This window comes from Copadichromis virginalis, linkage group LG10 (genome assembly GCF_057382275.1).
Source record: "Copadichromis virginalis isolate Kocher_CV1m ecotype Utaka linkage group LG10, C_Virginalis_male_GT1.1, whole genome shotgun sequence".
In the NCBI taxonomy this organism is placed as follows: Eukaryota; Metazoa; Chordata; class Actinopteri; order Cichliformes; family Cichlidae; genus Copadichromis; species Copadichromis virginalis.
In genome coordinates this window covers 21,833,807-21,851,460 of record NC_140627.1, presented here as the reverse complement: position 1 = coordinate 21,851,460, position 17,654 = coordinate 21,833,807, and the positions used below count along the sequence as shown (strand labels likewise).

The 17,654-nt window shown below is 39.6% G+C and overlaps 1 protein-coding gene across 1 annotated transcript; it reads left to right on the top strand.

Annotated features, from left to right (window-relative positions):
* Nucleotides 1-9,809: 9,809 nt before the first annotated feature.
* Nucleotides 9,810-16,923, top strand: drd1b (dopamine receptor D1b). Its single transcript, XM_085470668.1, has one exon. It carries the CDS (start codon nucleotides 11,292-11,294, stop codon nucleotides 12,681-12,683), a length of 1,392 nt encoding a protein of 463 aa, XP_085326794.1. The 5' UTR covers nucleotides 9,810-11,291; the 3' UTR covers nucleotides 12,684-16,923.
* Nucleotides 16,924-17,654: the final 731 nt, after the last annotated feature.

The following is a 17,654-nucleotide window of genomic DNA, read 5'->3' as shown; positions in this document are numbered from 1 at the left end:
GTTGAAATTATTGGGGCAATCGTGGCTCAAGAGTTGGGAGTTCGCCTTGTAATCGGAAGGTTGCTGGTTTGAGCCCTGGCTTGGACAGTCTCGGTCGTTGTGTCCTTGGGCAAGACACTTCACCCGTTCCCTACTGGTGGTGGTCAGAGGGCCCGGTGGCGCCAGTGTCCAGCAGCCTCGCCTCTGTCAGTGCGCCCCAGGGTGGCTGTGGCTACAACGTAGCTTGCCATCACCAGTGTGTGAATGTGTGAATGTGTGTGTGAATGGGTGGATGACTGGATGTGTAAAGCGCTTTAGGATCCTTAGGGACTAGTAAAGCGCTATAGGCCATATGCCTAATAATGTGGCTAGTGTATCTCTCTCTCCTTTCCACATTTCTCACACCTGCAACTTTCTAATAAAAGACAAAAGAAAAGGGCTCTGACCCTGAACTGGGCTACAGCTGATTCCAGGTGGCTGTGGTTTCTGTTCAGATACAAGATACAAGCTTGAGGAGGAAGTATATGGCATAAAATGTAACTTCATCTCATTAAAACCACATGAAGAACTCATGAGAGACTATGAATGCAAATGAGGTAGCGGGTTACAAATTTGACGGAGGCAACTGAAATAAATACCAATGGGATTGAAGAAAATAGTCAACTGACATATGGCAGTGTGGTTAATGCACTTTATATGGGGACAAGGAGGAGAAGGTCACAGAAAGCAATATATGGATGTACATACTGATGGTTTACTTGCCATTAAAATATGATATTAATACTCTGAGGTTTTGTGTTTAATTGAAAATGAATTGAGTTAAATATTTGAGGTGTTACTGATGTACTATCTGCTGTATTTAGAAATATAATAATAATGGAGTTTGATAAAGGAAAAAAAAAGAAATAGAGAGACAAGTCTATGATGAATTGTTACAATGGCAAATCATTTTTGTAGTTCATGTTTATCATATTATGTGTTTGTTGAGTATATATTGTCAAAGATACCATTGACCATTACCTTTCATTTAATACTAAAATGTAACGGTCAATTGTAGTTATCTAGATTATGTATAATAAAACAATATAAGACATATTAATGAAATTTGTTTTAGTATATGTTTTCCTACTGGAGACTATCACTAAGCATGGGGTAGTACACATTCATTTACATTAATTTACCCCAATAACTGTTTATTTTCTGTTTTTCCTCATCTGTGTATTTATCACTATATGGTGGCATTTCTCTTTTGTTTAAAGCCTGACATTTGTTTTTTCAATTTAAAGAAACTGTGCTAATGAAATTAACAGAATAATTATTGGAAATTTTGAATATATCAATTTGTGATGCTAACATCTAATATGATTCGTGGACATGATTGCATCTGACATTTCACAGATACTTTGACTTTGCTGCAAAAACCAATTTCACCGAGCATACAGCTGTTGACAGTTCTTCTGAAGGTTTATTAAGGACTCCACAGCATCCTGCGACAGCCGGTATCAGAGTGACAACAGCGCTTTCATGGCAGTGGATGACATCTAAATTGTTGTTTTTTGACCCATGGATGTTCCGATCCAGTTGGCTTCCCTTCCTTTTTTTGAGACAATTCAAAATAAATAAGAAACAACAATACCCCTGTGAAATTGTCAAGTCACAGCAGTAACAAATTCATATAACTGATGTAGCATAACTTAAGCAGCAAGGAAGGTGATAAGTAAATAGCATTAGCAGACGATTGAAGTTCTTTTAAGCATATTTTATTGCTGGCATCTCCATTGTACCATAAAATAATCAATCAGGCATGCAAAAATCCCACTTTGCTTTATACAGGACTTTGCCCACACCTGACCTCGTTAGTCCCTACCATTGAAACAAATAGGTCAGACCAAACAATACAATTCTAAACAAAGAACAGGAATAAAGTCATGCATGAAACTGACAAACTCATTTACTCAACTAAATGGTTTGTAAAGTAAAACACTGCATACAAAATAACTCAAAAGGCTACTTTAAAGAAAACAAACAATACTATACAAAATGAAAACCCCCCCATTTGGTTACACCCAGTGATGCACTCATTGACCTCATGACCCTATATAAACAGGAAGTAGTGGGCTGCCCTTCCCATACACCTGTCTCACATATACGACCTGAATGCACAACATGGACACCATGGTAAGTATAACCAAAGCAACATAAAGAAACATAATTTACCAGACATGTGCCTATAAACAGAAGAAAATTCAGATGACCTGATGTTTAGTAGTGTTTGCTTTAAAACACATGCATGGATGTAAAGGATGTAACTACTACTACCACAAACAAAACCCGGGATAGTGTGTGTTAAGAGAAGTTACACCAGCAATGTCTAAATCAAAGCATTATGGCTGACTGTAAAATAACAGAACACAAAATAACAATATATGCAAGTGACAAATGGCAAATGAATTCTGTCCTAGCCACTTTGTCACAATAACATCATTCAAATTGCTAAATGGAAGTATTTTCTACATTTTGCTTCCTTAATTCTCAGTAATGTTAATCTTACCTTATCAAACACTGTATAATAACAATGTTTATTCATGCTTGTCTATATTTATGTCACTGAATCCTTCTTGGCTGACTTGTCTAAATTTGTAACTTTTTGGAAAGCATGTATAGTATGTACTTTTAAAACACGTGCAGGATAAATTAGTGCAAAATCGTGCAATTTGTGAAAAGATGTTTTTTCTTTTTAACATGCTTACACATGTGTGACTGGTATGTGTCTGTATGTTTTTGTCCACCTTGTTCTTCTGTATAAGTCTACCTCAGCATATCACTATATGTTTGACCTGTGTGATAACCATATGCAGATGTGCACCGTAACCCTGCAAATGCCCTATCTGATATCCTAATGGACTACTAATGGAACAAATCATCAATTTTGCTTCTGTAATAAACCATTATTGTAAGCTTGATCATCTCTGGAAACATTATTTTCACTCATTTCAAATTTTGCATTTTCCATCAAATATCCTGCCCAGTGTTGGCTTTTCTGTTTCCATTCATCTCTGCTGATTACATTCCTCCTCCCTAGCTGCCCTAGCTGAGAAGCACTGACTTCATATACATATGTTAATACTTATGCATATACATATGTTAATATTAATCATCAGAATTGTATCTTGAGATGCTTCATTCAACAACATCATCTTCAGTGTAATTCCTTATTTCAGACTAGTTCATGCTTGCCTCCTTTACTAGTGATACAACAATTTACTGCCTAACCCGGAACATCCCTGCATTTTGTTCTTTACTAGTTAGAGTTTAAGTTCAGTGTTTTGACTGTTGGAGTTAACTAGTAAGATTTTCAGTGTTACTAGTTACCGTAACCACAAGTGTGACAAAACGTTGTGCAGCTGAGATTTTTGGTGAGACCTGTTGTCACAAGTGTGGTCTCACTGCGTCTCACTGGATGTAGTGAAAACGCTACATCCAGATGAAGAGAATCAACTTTTTGGAGATTTACTTACCTGGATGATTGAGAATGCATCAAGAAGTGAGGCTTCTGTTGATACTGTTTGACATTTCACAAGCTGCCAAAAGAGAGACTATTTGTCATGATGTGGAGTTTACTGTTTAGATATGTCCTGCTTAGCTTCTTATTCATTGCATATTGCTGTCAGTTTTCCATCCTTGTGTTAGGATGCAGTCAAATAGTCAATTTCACTTAGAAAGACTTCTGAGTGAAGTGACCTGGAAGTATTCGTGTGACAGACATTCTAATTACTATGTAAATCCTCTAAATACTAAGATGGTTCAGTGCTTCTTTTATTGCTTCCTTAAGCAATGAACTTTCCATTATGAAAGGAGGTGGGCTAATTTTGTCTCACAGTTCATAGCAAAATGAGCGTTCATGAGTAAAATCCTTATAAATTCTCCGTCACGCCTTTCCGTGACCTCCTGACATTTCTCATTGAAGTCAAAGAAAAGTGATCGGTTAAAGGAGGCAGGAGATCATTTTTTTGGTCTACTTTAGTTTTTACTGTTTACTCAGTTTGTGTTAGTCACATTTTTTTTTTTTTTTTCCTGAAATTTCTGTCTTATTCCTCAGTCTTTGTTCTGTTTTCCCCCACTTTCTTTGCCACCTGTGTTCAACCAGTAATTAGTCATTATACCTGCAGTTATTCTTTCGTTTGCAGGAACATTTTGATTCCTTACTCAAGATTTCTAGCTATTATTTCTTCTAGCTTTCTAGAGTTCCTAGTTTTTCTTTTTTTCTTGTGTACGAACTTCTTAACTGTTTATTAGACTTTTAACTGCTCCTCTTCTGGAGTAGTTGCCTTACTGACTGCCGCACGATGTGTGACCGTTACCTGGTTTTGGATGAAAAATTTGGATTTCAGACTTGAATTTTTCTATGTTTTCTATGTTTGGGTCTTTCTCCTGCTGAATTGTTTCACTAATGAAGCTTACTGTAAGTTCAGTAAGGAAAATCTAGTCACTTGTCTGCCTGCTTGTTTGATTTATTTTTTTTGCATCACGTGAATGTGTGTGAAAGCTCCACTTGTTTCATGTACATAGGAAACTGTAGATGTCTGCATGTCATGGTCGTGTCTGCTCCCTTTAACAATAATTGAGCTGGGCAGGTGCAGAGGCCAGTAATCTTTTTTTTTTTTTTTCTGGTGTTTTGCGCTTGCACATTATGGATAAACATTGTGGATAAATTGATGGGAGACGAAGGGAGATATGCAAGAAAAGCTGCCATTGTTCTAGCTTTCACTGCCCTGAGATCAGTTATGATCTGCTTATCGTAAACAAACACAGCTAGCAATGGTAAGTAAATGAGCTTCAGTTATTTATCTTTGTAGCAGATGAGTTTCCTCCTGCTAACTACCTTGGTAAACATGTGATATAATAAACTTTCTTTAAATCAAGATATAACCCTGTTTTTCTGAGATGTGCTTACCTTTCTGTAAAAGTCATATCACTGGTTGATAGAGTGCAACAAACAAAAGTGCAACAAGAAAAATGTACTGAAAGTGAAGTTGTTTTTCATTTTTTACTCCATTTTTGTATTTAAATTGAATTAATTCTCTCACTTTAAATGCGCTAACATGTGAAACCTGTTACTCTAACCACTCAGAACTGCCACTCACTAGATACTTTGTCCTTTTTAAGACCATTCTCTGTAAACCCAAGAGATAGGTGTACTGGAAAATCTCATTAGATCAGCATTTTCTGAAATCCTTTGTCAGATTCACACGATGTAGCTGCGTGGCAGGCATTAGTAGGACCCAAATGCAGAACTCAAAACACAAAGGGGTGAACTAAACTGGGAACAAGAACTAGGAGCTGTGAGCCAAACAAGGACCACAGAGAAACACACACAGCAATGAGGGACAACATGACCACAGACAGAGGACTAACGACTAATGACAGGATGGGAAACACAAGGGAAAACAGCTGCACCTAATCAGACACAATAAAACAGGAAGGAAGCAAAACTGAACACAGTGAACACAGGACAAGGGACTACCAAAATAAAACAGGAAACACAAGAAACACACTGAGACACGGACTGAGTGAATAGAGGGAACAGAGGGCGCAAGAGACATGACTGGGAAACAGATGACTCAACATGGAGATGGAAGTTAACATACATGACTGACTATGCAGGCAGGAACAAAATGGAATAACCTACATGAACAAGAAACTCAGAACTAGAAATACAAATGGATAAACTAGGAAGAACAAGGAACTAAACGATACCAAATAAGAACATAAGAAACATAGAAACACAGCGTCATAGACCCGGTACCATGACACAGATAGCCATAAAGGCTTCATGAGATTGAGTCAGAGACAATAAGCGTAACACTTGGTTTTGGGGATAAGGTAAAAAATTGGAGTGAGGCATTAAGTTGTGACGCTTAATGTTAGAGTAAAGGGATTAGCATTGCATTATATCAAAATAGTAATCTAAATATGTTTGCAGAATGCTTAGAGATTAACCTTTTACATGACTGATGCTTCCCCTTCTTTATAAACCTACTCTAGCAAATGAAAGTGCAGACAGATGGTCCTGATGCAGTGATTCTTTTATCTTGGGGTCTAAAGGAAGAGGCAAAAGAGACTGAGAAGAAGAAAGGGACAGAAAATCTCAACAGGTTGCATTATACATTTGATAGTAAGACTTGCCTGATTATAATGGTATCCATTGAAGTTGTTCCACCAAAGTAAATACAATTGTAAATAAGATGTGGCATATAAATGTTTTAAATTTACATTTTATAAATTAGACTTTTGAAGCCTATCAGCTAATAATAATTTCTGGGTTTTTTTGATCATGCAAGAATACCATCTTTTTGCTTTCACCTCTGTCCTCATTATCATATTTGGTGTAAATAAGTACCCTTTTAGCTCTGAGAGAAATCATTTAAAGCAGTAATTAAGGGCCTAATGGCTCAGTGAGGTCATTTAGAGGTCTTTTCAGTTTCCTGATGCGTGAAAAGATGTCATAAACTTATAATGCACAGATGCAAAAACAGTATAGGTTGATTAGACAGATTAGACAGACCTCAGATTTCCACAGTGAGGATAATTATGCAGTTATAGTCGAGTGTAACACCAGCTTTTATATGCGTGTAAAATGGTAAATCTCAGTGGTGGGATTAGTGCACAACATTTTGCTCAAGCTGGGGGTCTGGGAGGTTAAAGGCTTCACGAGCAGATTGTGGGACCTGATGGATGTCACACCGACACGGAGGATTTAGAGCAGGGCAGAGAGGAAGAAAGAGTGAAAATGTGTGTGACAAAGACAGGGTCAATCTTAGTGTTATATTCATTTATCTCACTTTCTGTCTCCTGTCACCTTACACATATGAAAACACACAGAAACACATACAAGCTCCTCCATGCCTTGTATGTCGGTTAAGAATTGGAAAAGCATGAATCAGAAATGCCTGACAGGTCTTGTTTTTAAATTCTATTTGCAGTTGGACATTTCACAGAGAATTATCTAATGCTGTTGACAGGCTTGAAAAACTGTGTCATAATGCAAGCATCAACTTGACGCAAGTGTCATCATTTTCTTTTTTTCATTACTCATATTTCATTATCAGTGTTTAAAGTGAATTTCTCGAACCACAAAGGAAAACAATGTGCTTTTAAAATGCAATCGTTTCCAACAGCAAACGTCGGTGGTTTGGCTGGGCCAAGAGGAATAAATATTGTTGCTCTTTTTAAGACCACATTTTTGAGAGATGCATGTTACCTGTTTTTGTACTTTTGCTTGCTGGACTCTAAGTTACAGATGGGTACCGGATGCCCCTAATAATAATTTTAAATGCTAAACTATTCAAAACTAAATGAAACATGCTATCAGTATCAACTGACAGCTTTTTCCCAGATTCAAAAAGACGTTGTTTTGTATAGAAGGCTGAATAGATTGCAAGGAAGAACAGAGCTTTTGCACACACTTGACAGATGATTATAGCATTTCAAGGCTATGCACAGTAATTACTAGTTTCTCTATTTTAGAGAAAGGAAACCAGGCACCAGACAGTCTCTTATATAAGTAGTCATGTAAAAAAAAAAAAAAAGCTATATTTTAATGAAGCTATAGGAACTTCCTGTTTAGCGTCCAATGGCTAATTTTAATATACAGTCATCTGTGTGATGCTGATTATGCAGCTTGGCATCATGTATGTCCTGATGCTAGTTTTTCATGACAGCAATGCATACAGATGTTAATGCATGTGTAAGATGCTGCTTTGTGAATCTTATTCAGTAGTCAAATGTTTTGCAATGAGCGTTAAAGATGTAGTTTGAGTTTTCCCTCATCGCTTTTGCCCCTACTCCTCCTGACAACTTGAATTGTTTGATATTTCCTGGTTTGAATGGGTGAATCCATGCATTGTGGTAATGTTTTTAAATGGGGCTTGGAAAGCCCCCAACAGATATTAGCATGGACCGTGGAGTCATGATGAGAAGCTTTTTGGACAGTTTTTAGATCATCTCCTCCAAATCATTGCCTCTAGGAATAACTGAGGGCCAGCACAATGGCAAATTTTCACTGTGGTGTCATTTAAAGTCATGCAAAGTTTTGCAACGCTAGTTCATTAGAAAACACAGTACTTATAGTACTCATATCTTTTGAAACGGCTGACCTCATGCAACTTTTGCTGCTGACTTTGAAAAGCAAGACTGATTTTAAATTGATTTTTGACGATTACAACTGAACTGTGTGCTGTTGTATGTACAGAGATTACAAACAAGCCATAAAGTGAATCATCATATTCATTTAAACGGCACCATATTATTTACATTTCCTGTTTGCTTGTGAGAAAAATTGACCACTGGAATTTAATTTTGAAAACCATATTCTATTCTATTCTATTTGCTTTTTGGAGCAGACGTAAATTCCATTGCATGGTTGGTCTTGTGTGAGTGAATGAGTGAGACTGTGTGTGTGTGTTTCTGTTTGTGTGTGACATGGTCTTGGTTTGAACTTTTTCGGCTGCACGCACACCCTGGCTCTGTGCTACGGGGAAATGTGGGCGTTGTGTCTGCTAGGCCTCTTACACTTGGCTTGTCTACATGCATTACTCACTCACTTCACACACGCATACACACACATGCACATCTGCAAACCCCCACACAGATGAGCACAGTCATACTTGCACATAGAGACAGACACACACACACACACACACACACACACACAGTGAGAGGGCGTCCATTGAGGATTTCATCTTGCTAATAGTTAATATTCAAATTGGCCAAGCCTGTCAGGCAGCCAGTGGCATGATAGCATAACTTGAGTAGTACACATCTCTATCTCGCTCTCTCTCTCAGTCACTGACTCACATACAAACATCACTTCAGAGGACATTACTTTGGCTTATATTTATTTCTTGAACTTAAAACTTAATCTAAACCTTTTCGGTTTAATGTTTTACTTTATGGGAACTTGCTTTTTGTCCCAAAATGGGGGGTGGGGCGGGGGGTTCACCACAGCTGACAGTATAAACAGATTTTGTCCCCATAGTAAACAGAAGTACACACACACACACACCAACACTCTGTACCTCTCTTAATTTATGGCTCTTCGTGCTGCAGCACGGCTCCTGGGAACCTAATTTAATTCAAAGTTGGTCATTCATGTTTACTGAGGTGACGTTAATGCAACGCTGCGGCTCAGTCTGTCGGCTCCCACTCTCACATAGCCTCCTGCAGTCTTGTATCCTGTAGATGGCCTCATTGTGCCTCTGTGTGTCTGCTGGCTACAAATTCATCCCAGGATATCGCGGTAGATTCGTTTATAGCTCATCTTGTCTTTTCGCGACTTTATGGTAGTGATGGCTTTTTATAGGTCTGTGTAGGTGAAGTGCAGGTGATAAAAAAAGACGAAGAAGAAGCTGAAAATGCCACAGTTAATGGTAGCCTAGTGTAAAATAGTAATTCAGGTACTTATAAAAACTGTAAGACAAGAGTCACCAAAATTCAAATGCGTAACTTCAAGGACAGAAATCCGCGTAATTTGGAGAGCAGAGAATACACGCACTCCCTCTCTCTTTTTTCAGAATGAGCCTTGCATGTATCGGACACTTATAAATTCACAATCATAAAGGTCGCCGTAAATTATTTGGTTAAACACTTTCAGTAGCAAACGGTGTGCAGTATAGGCTGAATTTGTGCAGCTTTACCCTTCTGATCCTGCTTGAATAGATGGAGCAGTTGTGGCAGGGACCGTGGTGCGCAGCAGCAGGCAGCAGCAGCAGCTGAGCGGAGAGAGAGGAGCGCGTAGAAACACGCTCTTGGAGAGACCAGAGTCATTCCTATCTCTCTCCGCTTGCCAGTCACACCGAAGACACATCGCAGTGTATCTGAATGTTGCATCACAAAGGATGGCCCCCAAAAAGAAAAGCATAAAGACTCATTTAAACACCCAAGGAAACGCCGCAAAAAGGGAGAGCGTGACTTTCTTGGCATAGAGGAGCGCGCAGAGAGGGTGAGCTCCTTCTCCTTCACTACCAAGATACAAGTTGGATGTATACCGAAGAAATGTGGATTCGGAACGGAACTTTTTTTTATTAGTTAAAAATTAACGGATGGTTTCATTGGTTCGTTTTGGATTCAGTTGTTTTCAAAGCTAACCCAAGACGCTTAAAACTTGCCCGGAGCTATCCACATCCAAAGAGCGAAGCAAACGCTGTCTACAAAAATCGATAATAATAATAATAATAATGATAATAAAATAAATAAATGAAGTGAGCCTTTATTTCAAATCCAGGGATTTGGGCTGATGTCCGGATGAAAACTCTGCACTTTAAAGGATGAAAGGCTTTTGGTAAATTGCTACAAAATTCAGCCAAAAGGAAACTAAACGCGTTTGAATTGAAGCATCGTGTCAGAATACAAAGCGCTGCGAGAGTGATGCGTTTTTTTTCTGGTTTTCTCGTTTAATCTGCATCTCTCTTCTTTGAAAACGCATCATTAAGACTTTTGAATGCATTTTTATTTTATTTATTTCTTATTTTTCCTCAACACTCAGGTGTTATGTTTAGCTGGGGACCGTGCCATTTACTAGGAGAGAGGAGCGTTTAAAGAGAAATTAAAAAGAATAACACAGAGGACATTACCTAGTAGTCGGTTGGATCAGCGTCGATACTGGGACAATCACAGGGACGCGCCTCGCAGATCATTAAACAAATCAGATAAACGCGGTGCGAAAACCATCAATAGAAGTTATTGATGAGGTGGTATATAAGGCTAATGATTGGCTGAGCCTCTGTTTACTCAAAAGCTTAGCAACAGTATGTTGTGAAACTTTTCGCTGAGGGCTTGACAGCTGAGGCATACAATGCCAAGAGAAAAGGGACCAAGAACTTGTCTTTAAAACTCATTTTTATTGCTGCTTTACTCATTTTTTTAGGACTCAATTTGCGATTGGAAAAAAGAAAACAATTGCGAATTGCTGGAATATTCTTCTTCCTCTGCAAACTAGAATGTCTGCCTTCTGTGCTGCTGCTGCAGGAATTTATGAACCAGAGATTTTTAAGGGAAACATTCCTGAGGAGAGAATTTTGAAATATTTATAGCATCCCTTGTGCAAGAATGGTGGTTGTGACAAGGAACCTATTGATGACCCAGTCAGTGAGAGAGCTGGTGCCAAGACAATTTACCTCTCCACCAGCTACGCTCTCCGTCTAAGAGTCGTCCTTGGAGGAACACAGCTGCTGCAGGCTGGGGATGTGATGGGGTGACTGCTGACATCCCCCTCACCCATCCCCTCTCTCTTTATTAAAACTGTAACATAAACAATGGATCAGAATTTCTCAACGGTTCGAGATGGAAAGCAGCTTACGCCAGAGAGAGACTCCTCGAAACGTGTTCTGACAGGATGCTTTCTCTCCCTGCTCATCTTCACCACGCTGCTAGGCAACACCCTGGTGTGCGCTGCCGTCACCAAGTTCCGACACCTGAGGTCGAAGGTTACCAATTTCTTTGTCATCTCGCTGGCCATCTCTGACCTCCTGGTAGCTATTTTGGTAATGCCATGGAAGGCAGCGACAGAGATTGTGGGGTTTTGGCCATTTGGTGCATTCTGCAACGTGTGGGTGGCATTTGACATAATGTGCTCCACTGCCTCCATCTTGAACTTGTGTGTGATTAGTGTCGATCGTTACTGGGCCATTTCAAGCCCATTCCGCTATGAACGCAAGATGACCCCTAAAGTAGCGTGTCTGATGATCAGTGTGGCATGGACCTTGTCTGTCCTCATCTCCTTCATTCCTGTTCAGCTTAACTGGCACAAAGCTCAGACCACCAGCTATGTCGAGCTAAATGGAACCTACCCTGATGATTTGCCCCCTGACAACTGTGACTTCAGTCTTAACAGGACCTATGCCATCTCCTCCTCCCTTATCAGCTTCTACATCCCCGTGGCAATTATGATCGTCACCTACACCCGGATCTACCGCATCGCCCAGACACAGATAAGGAGAATATCTGCTTTGGAGCGAGCAGCAGAGAGTGCCAAAAACCGACACAGCAGCATGGGAAACAGTTCAAACATGGACAGTGAGAGCTCATTTAAAATGTCATTCAAAAGAGAAACCAAAGTCTTAAAGACGCTCTCTGTCATTATGGGTGTGTTTGTGTGCTGCTGGTTGCCCTTCTTCATCCTAAACTGCATGGTTCCATTCTGTGAAACACACATGCCAGATGGATCCACAGAATTCCCCTGCATCAGCTCCACCACCTTTGATGTGTTTGTGTGGTTTGGCTGGGCAAACTCTTCGCTCAACCCAATCATCTATGCCTTCAATGCCGACTTCCGCAAGGCCTTCTCCATCCTCCTGGGTTGCCATCGGCTGTGCCCGGGGAGCAACGCCATTGAGATCGTCAGTATTAACAACAATATGGGTGCTCCTACCTCGAACCCCAACTGTCAGTATGAGCCCAAGAGCCACATCCCAAAGGAGGGCAACAGCTCAGCAAACTATGTGATTCCTCACAGCATCCTGTGTCAGGAGGAGGAATTACAGAAGAAAGACGGAAGTGGAGGGGAGGCCGAGGTGGGCGTGGCAAACAACACCCTTGAGAAACACTCACCGGCCATCTCTGGGAATTTAGACAGCGATGCTGAAGTCACCCTGGAAAAGATCAACCCCATAACACAGAACGGACAGCACAAAGCCGTGACATGTTGAGAAAAGGCAAAGGTGCATTGAAATTCAGTGAGGCATGCACGTATGCACAAAGGCAAGAAACGATTACACAGGAGGACAGCAAAAACAAACGGCAGAGACACATGTCTATAGGAACAAGAAACCAGTGAGTGTGTTATACAAGTCCTTAAGACTGTCAAAAAAACCTACATGAAAAACCTACAGAATGTTTTAAAGTACAGGCACTTTATCCTGGATATAACTATCTGCAAAATATATTCAGCATTTATTGATGACATTGACACATTTGATGATAAATGTTGATAATGTGAATATTAACAGCAGAATACTACCTATGGGCACATGTATACATTTTTTTTAGTTTTTGCAAAAATGTATACATCTGCATGTGTATACTGTACAGTGATGACACTATTCTGGAGGGATTCAAACACAGTATATACAGTGGGAGAAAATATAGTATTAGTAAAATATCTTGTAGGTAGGTGCTTTGTATGTGTTTCATGAAAAAGCAAACAAAGTGGGTAAATTGGTTTTGCTACAGTATTGTTAGTCAGCTATTGCAGTTTTTTTTCCTTTAGCACATTTCTAATGACAGCGAAAGCAAAATCGCTAAATTCCAGTGGCAGTTTATTTGAAGTAAGAACAAAAAATACTGATACCAAAGTAACACTGTTCTGATTACAACTAAAACCAACAACAGAGTTTGATGCTGTAAGCCAAATTGTCAAAATTTTTTATTCTTAACTCATCCTCCCACCTCTGCATCACCCACTGTTATCCAAATGAGGTGTACTTGAGAGAGAAAGAGACGAGGAAATGAAGAAAGTTCCTGCCTTTTCTTTTCTTTGTATGCTGATCTTTCTTCAGCCAGCTGGGACTGACCTGAAGTTTCTTCCATTTCTACTCCTTACTCCCTGTTTTCATTGGCTTTGCCTGCCGTCATCCATTCTTCAGTGAAACCTCTTTGGAGTTTCTTCTCATCCCCTTCCCCCTTTCACGCTGCCCTTATTTCTTGAGTAATGCCAAGCGCCGCTCTCCTTCCTCCACTCTTCTCCCTGTTAGTTTAGTCCTTCACACCTGCACCGTATCTTCTTTTTAATTTCATTTTGTCTGCACCATTGTTTTTGGCAGCCCTCCGTTTTAACCCCCTCCCCCCGCCACCACCATCCATTTAAAGTGGTGCTTGTGATTCTATTCTTGGCAAATGCCGTCAGCCCATAATTAAAAAAAGATTGTAAATGTGTAAAACTAAAAACTGCACTTGGACAGAGAGGGTAGAGCAGCAGCTACTAAGTCGACTCAGCCGTAATGCAAGTGACTTTTACTGACCTTTTGTAAGCTTGCAGATATATGATTTTGTAAACTGCTCGTTCTGCAGCTTGACAGTATCTCTCTGTGCAGAGTCAAGTCTGAACGCAGTTAAATTTGAAAACTAAACATTAATTATAATTTATGTAGGACTGTGGAAGTAAGAAATCTTATAAGACAGTTTTCATTAGTGAGTGCTTCTGATGTGCTGCCATCCATTTCCCGTTGTCATGTTTTTGAACAGCTCTGCTTTTTGCACCAGTTAGACTGACTCCATAAGGTCCAATTTAGCACTAAATCAGTCTGAACTTTGCTAATATCTTAGTTAGCCTTAGCTACATTAAAAGATAGTATTGATTATACCAGTGCATGCCAATGCCAACGATCACTTAAGAGTGTAGTAGCAAAACTAAGCAAACAAAAAGTAAGAAATTATGTATTTCAAGCATACAACTGAAACTATAGGGAGAGAAGGATTAAAGCCTATTCATTGGCTTGACTGACACAGAACCAATCGACTACTCTGCTACCTTAACCTAGGAGACAACAGGTGATTTTTTTTTTTTTTTTTTTTTTTTTTTAGTGGCCTTGCATTTGCCAATACAGTTTCATTTTAAGAAGCTAATATAAAACTAAATCATCAAAAGATGACAGCTCTTCATGTGGAGCGTGCACCTACATGCAACCGCAAGCTGTTCACACGTGTTTGGTCAAAAGTGCTACAGAGCAGGACGACAAACAAGAAACCAGAAAGGTTCACGTAGCCTTTTCTGTATAGATATCTGTTAGGGTCTACCATAAATAGATATCTGCAGATTCATATCTTCCTGAGAACTGAAGGGAAAAAAACGCCTTTTTAGTCTAACTTTTTGAGATTTGTGTGTCCACTACAGAGGGCATAAAGGAATAAGCTGAGTTTAGGAAGTTATGCAGATATCTATTTATAGGGATCACTGCCTATACACTAGAAACATATTTCAGTTTCATGTAGTATTTAAAACAAATCTAGTATTTAGGCAAACATGACTGTCAGAGCCAAATATAGATATAGTCTTTTTCTGCTCTGCATTCCTTGGGAAATAGTGCTCAGCAGCACGCTTTCAGGCACTTTGCACTTTGAGTGTCCATCGCATGCAGTTTGTGTCCATGAAGGCATGAAACTGTCGCACATCAGGGAAGGGAAGAACCGATCCAATAGAAAGCAGTAGGTCTTGAACGAAGCATTTGATTTTCCTGCTCTGGAAAATCCAATAGTATCTAGATGGCAACAAAGGGGGAAAGCTTTTAGTTCAATATGTGGCTTGGCTTGTGACACAAAAGCAACACATTGTCCTCTCTGCTTCCCTGTCACCTCCCACGTGTCCATCTATTAAAAAAATGAGATTTTTCTTTTCATTAAGTGCAGTTTAGATTAGGTATCTTTCACAATGAATTAACTCAATTTTACAAGTGCTCAAGCTATTTCAAGTGCCACAATGTGCTGTAACTCGGCCCAATTATACTCAGCTCTTGCCTTTTGTAGATTATTAGCCATATCAGCTTAGCACTTTGCAGCAGCTCCTCTAAATTCACTCTTAGTCAAACAGAAGCCAACTCAAACATGCAATAAAACATGAAGTGCATATAATCTGTCAGGATTGGACATGGAAGGAAACTGCCTTGGGGAAGATTGCCCCTCCCACCCCTTCCCCTTTACACACTCACCTTTTTTTTTTCTCCATCTCTTTCTCTTTTCTCTCGGCTGGCTCTGTCAACTTCGTGAGTCAACCTCTCATGTTAACACTGATTGAATTTATTATTAAATAGAGTGCGCGTACTGTTTCCTGCCTCTAATCTAAGTTGAAGCGCTGAATTAAACTCCCACCTGCTGACTTTATTATTATTATTATTATTAATATTTTATTTTTTGCCAAAATTCTTATTTCTGGCTGAATGTGGTTGTACTGTAGAGTAAGCTGTGATCTAAACAGTGTTTTATAAGCTGAAATTCAGGGTGGGTGCGGGTACTCTTGAATGGGACTGGGATTAATCTGCCATTTCATGCCACATGATTGGATTCGCACATTTTACCAGATGTTTTTGTATATGCTGTATGTAGACATTTATAGAAAACATACCTCCAGCTGAGAGTTCAGATGATGGCTCCATGTAAACCGCCCCCTGAGCCTTCACCTTGTAAACTCAGTGACTCATCTTTTCAGCTGCCACTGCTTTGATTTTGGAGAAGGGCGATGTCTGGCAAGAGTCCCACAAGCAAAATGTTTTGTTTGATCTGGAGCATTTCCTCTAGGCTGCCTTACAAGTTGCTTTGGGGAGCTTTAGTTGACAGTACACGGTCTCTCAATCAGTGTAGTTACATGATGTATGACAACTTAAGCAAATCTGACAGTACACAATCCCTCATCCTCGTCCCGCTCCTCCTCCATCTCCTCCAATGACTGGCCAAGCGATGCAACAGACGCAGGGCTGAACAACACTCCCCAGCCCTGGGAATGTGGAGCCATTTCAACAATGATGTCTCAGCTTATTTAACTGTCTAGAGTAATGATGGAGTCCCTACCTCAGCCTTGATTCAGTGACAGAGCTTCATGTAAAAAAATAATTCAGTGGCAGTATTTTTGGATAGGGGCTTGCAGGGATTGAGTATTGTACAATGATGTTCAAAATGTAGTCGTGATGAACACAAGTGCTTTTTATCTTGAAAAAAAAATCCTTAATGTGTGTAGCAAGCTTACATGCTGTACGTTTTTTCCAGTGTGGGAATATAATTTACAGTAGGATGCAACAGTCACTGGCTATTTATATATTTATTTATTTACATGGTTCTGGTGTTCATTCATGAAAGTGATGTCAAAGATTATAACCCTCTGAATAATTACAGTATTTAGTTTACAGTTTGTACAGAAAACGTGCCCTTCTTGTAAAATAAACATGTTTTTTTTTCATAGGTGTTCAGTGACTTCTCTCTCCTTTTTTTTCCTAATTTTTTGACTTTGAAGAGATGCACGGGTGTGAGTGGTCATGTACCTCTGACACTCAGTGGATATTGGAAGATCATGCCACTGCAGAGGATCAATGCAGATTGATTGTGACGCATATTTTTTTTCCAGCTCACTGAGCGTGGTGTCCTCGCTGCTCCTGCCTTCGCCCTGCCTTTACATAACCTGACAGCCACTTGACAGTTGACATGTCCTCTTCCTCCACTCTCACCCCTGCCTCATTTGTTAACTTCAATGTGGGTGGAAACCCTTGCAGGCGCAGATATACGGTAACATACTGCTGAGCCGACTACAACGAGATGAAAAATACACTTCTTTTTTTTTTTTAATTGCATCTTCGCTGATAGTTAAAATACACTTGTAACAGCGTGCACTCAAATAGACTGCACCTTCAAAAATAAAACGCTTTAATGATTTTGTTTAGTTTTTAAAACTAATCAAAGTGTGGCCTCCTGTGAGGGTCTACCCTGTTTATCTTTGTGCCTGTGGAGAATAGGTTTGATAATCAATAGTTTAATTTCAGCTCGCTTGGCTGTAACTTGGTTTGTCAGCTTTTAGCCTTAGGAGCAAATATAAAGCAAAAGATTATACATTTGTAATTAACAGTTGTTATCATTCCTTCTTAAGGAGAAGAAGAAGTCTAAACTGCTGGGGACTTAAAAGCCATCAGTAACATGTGGAA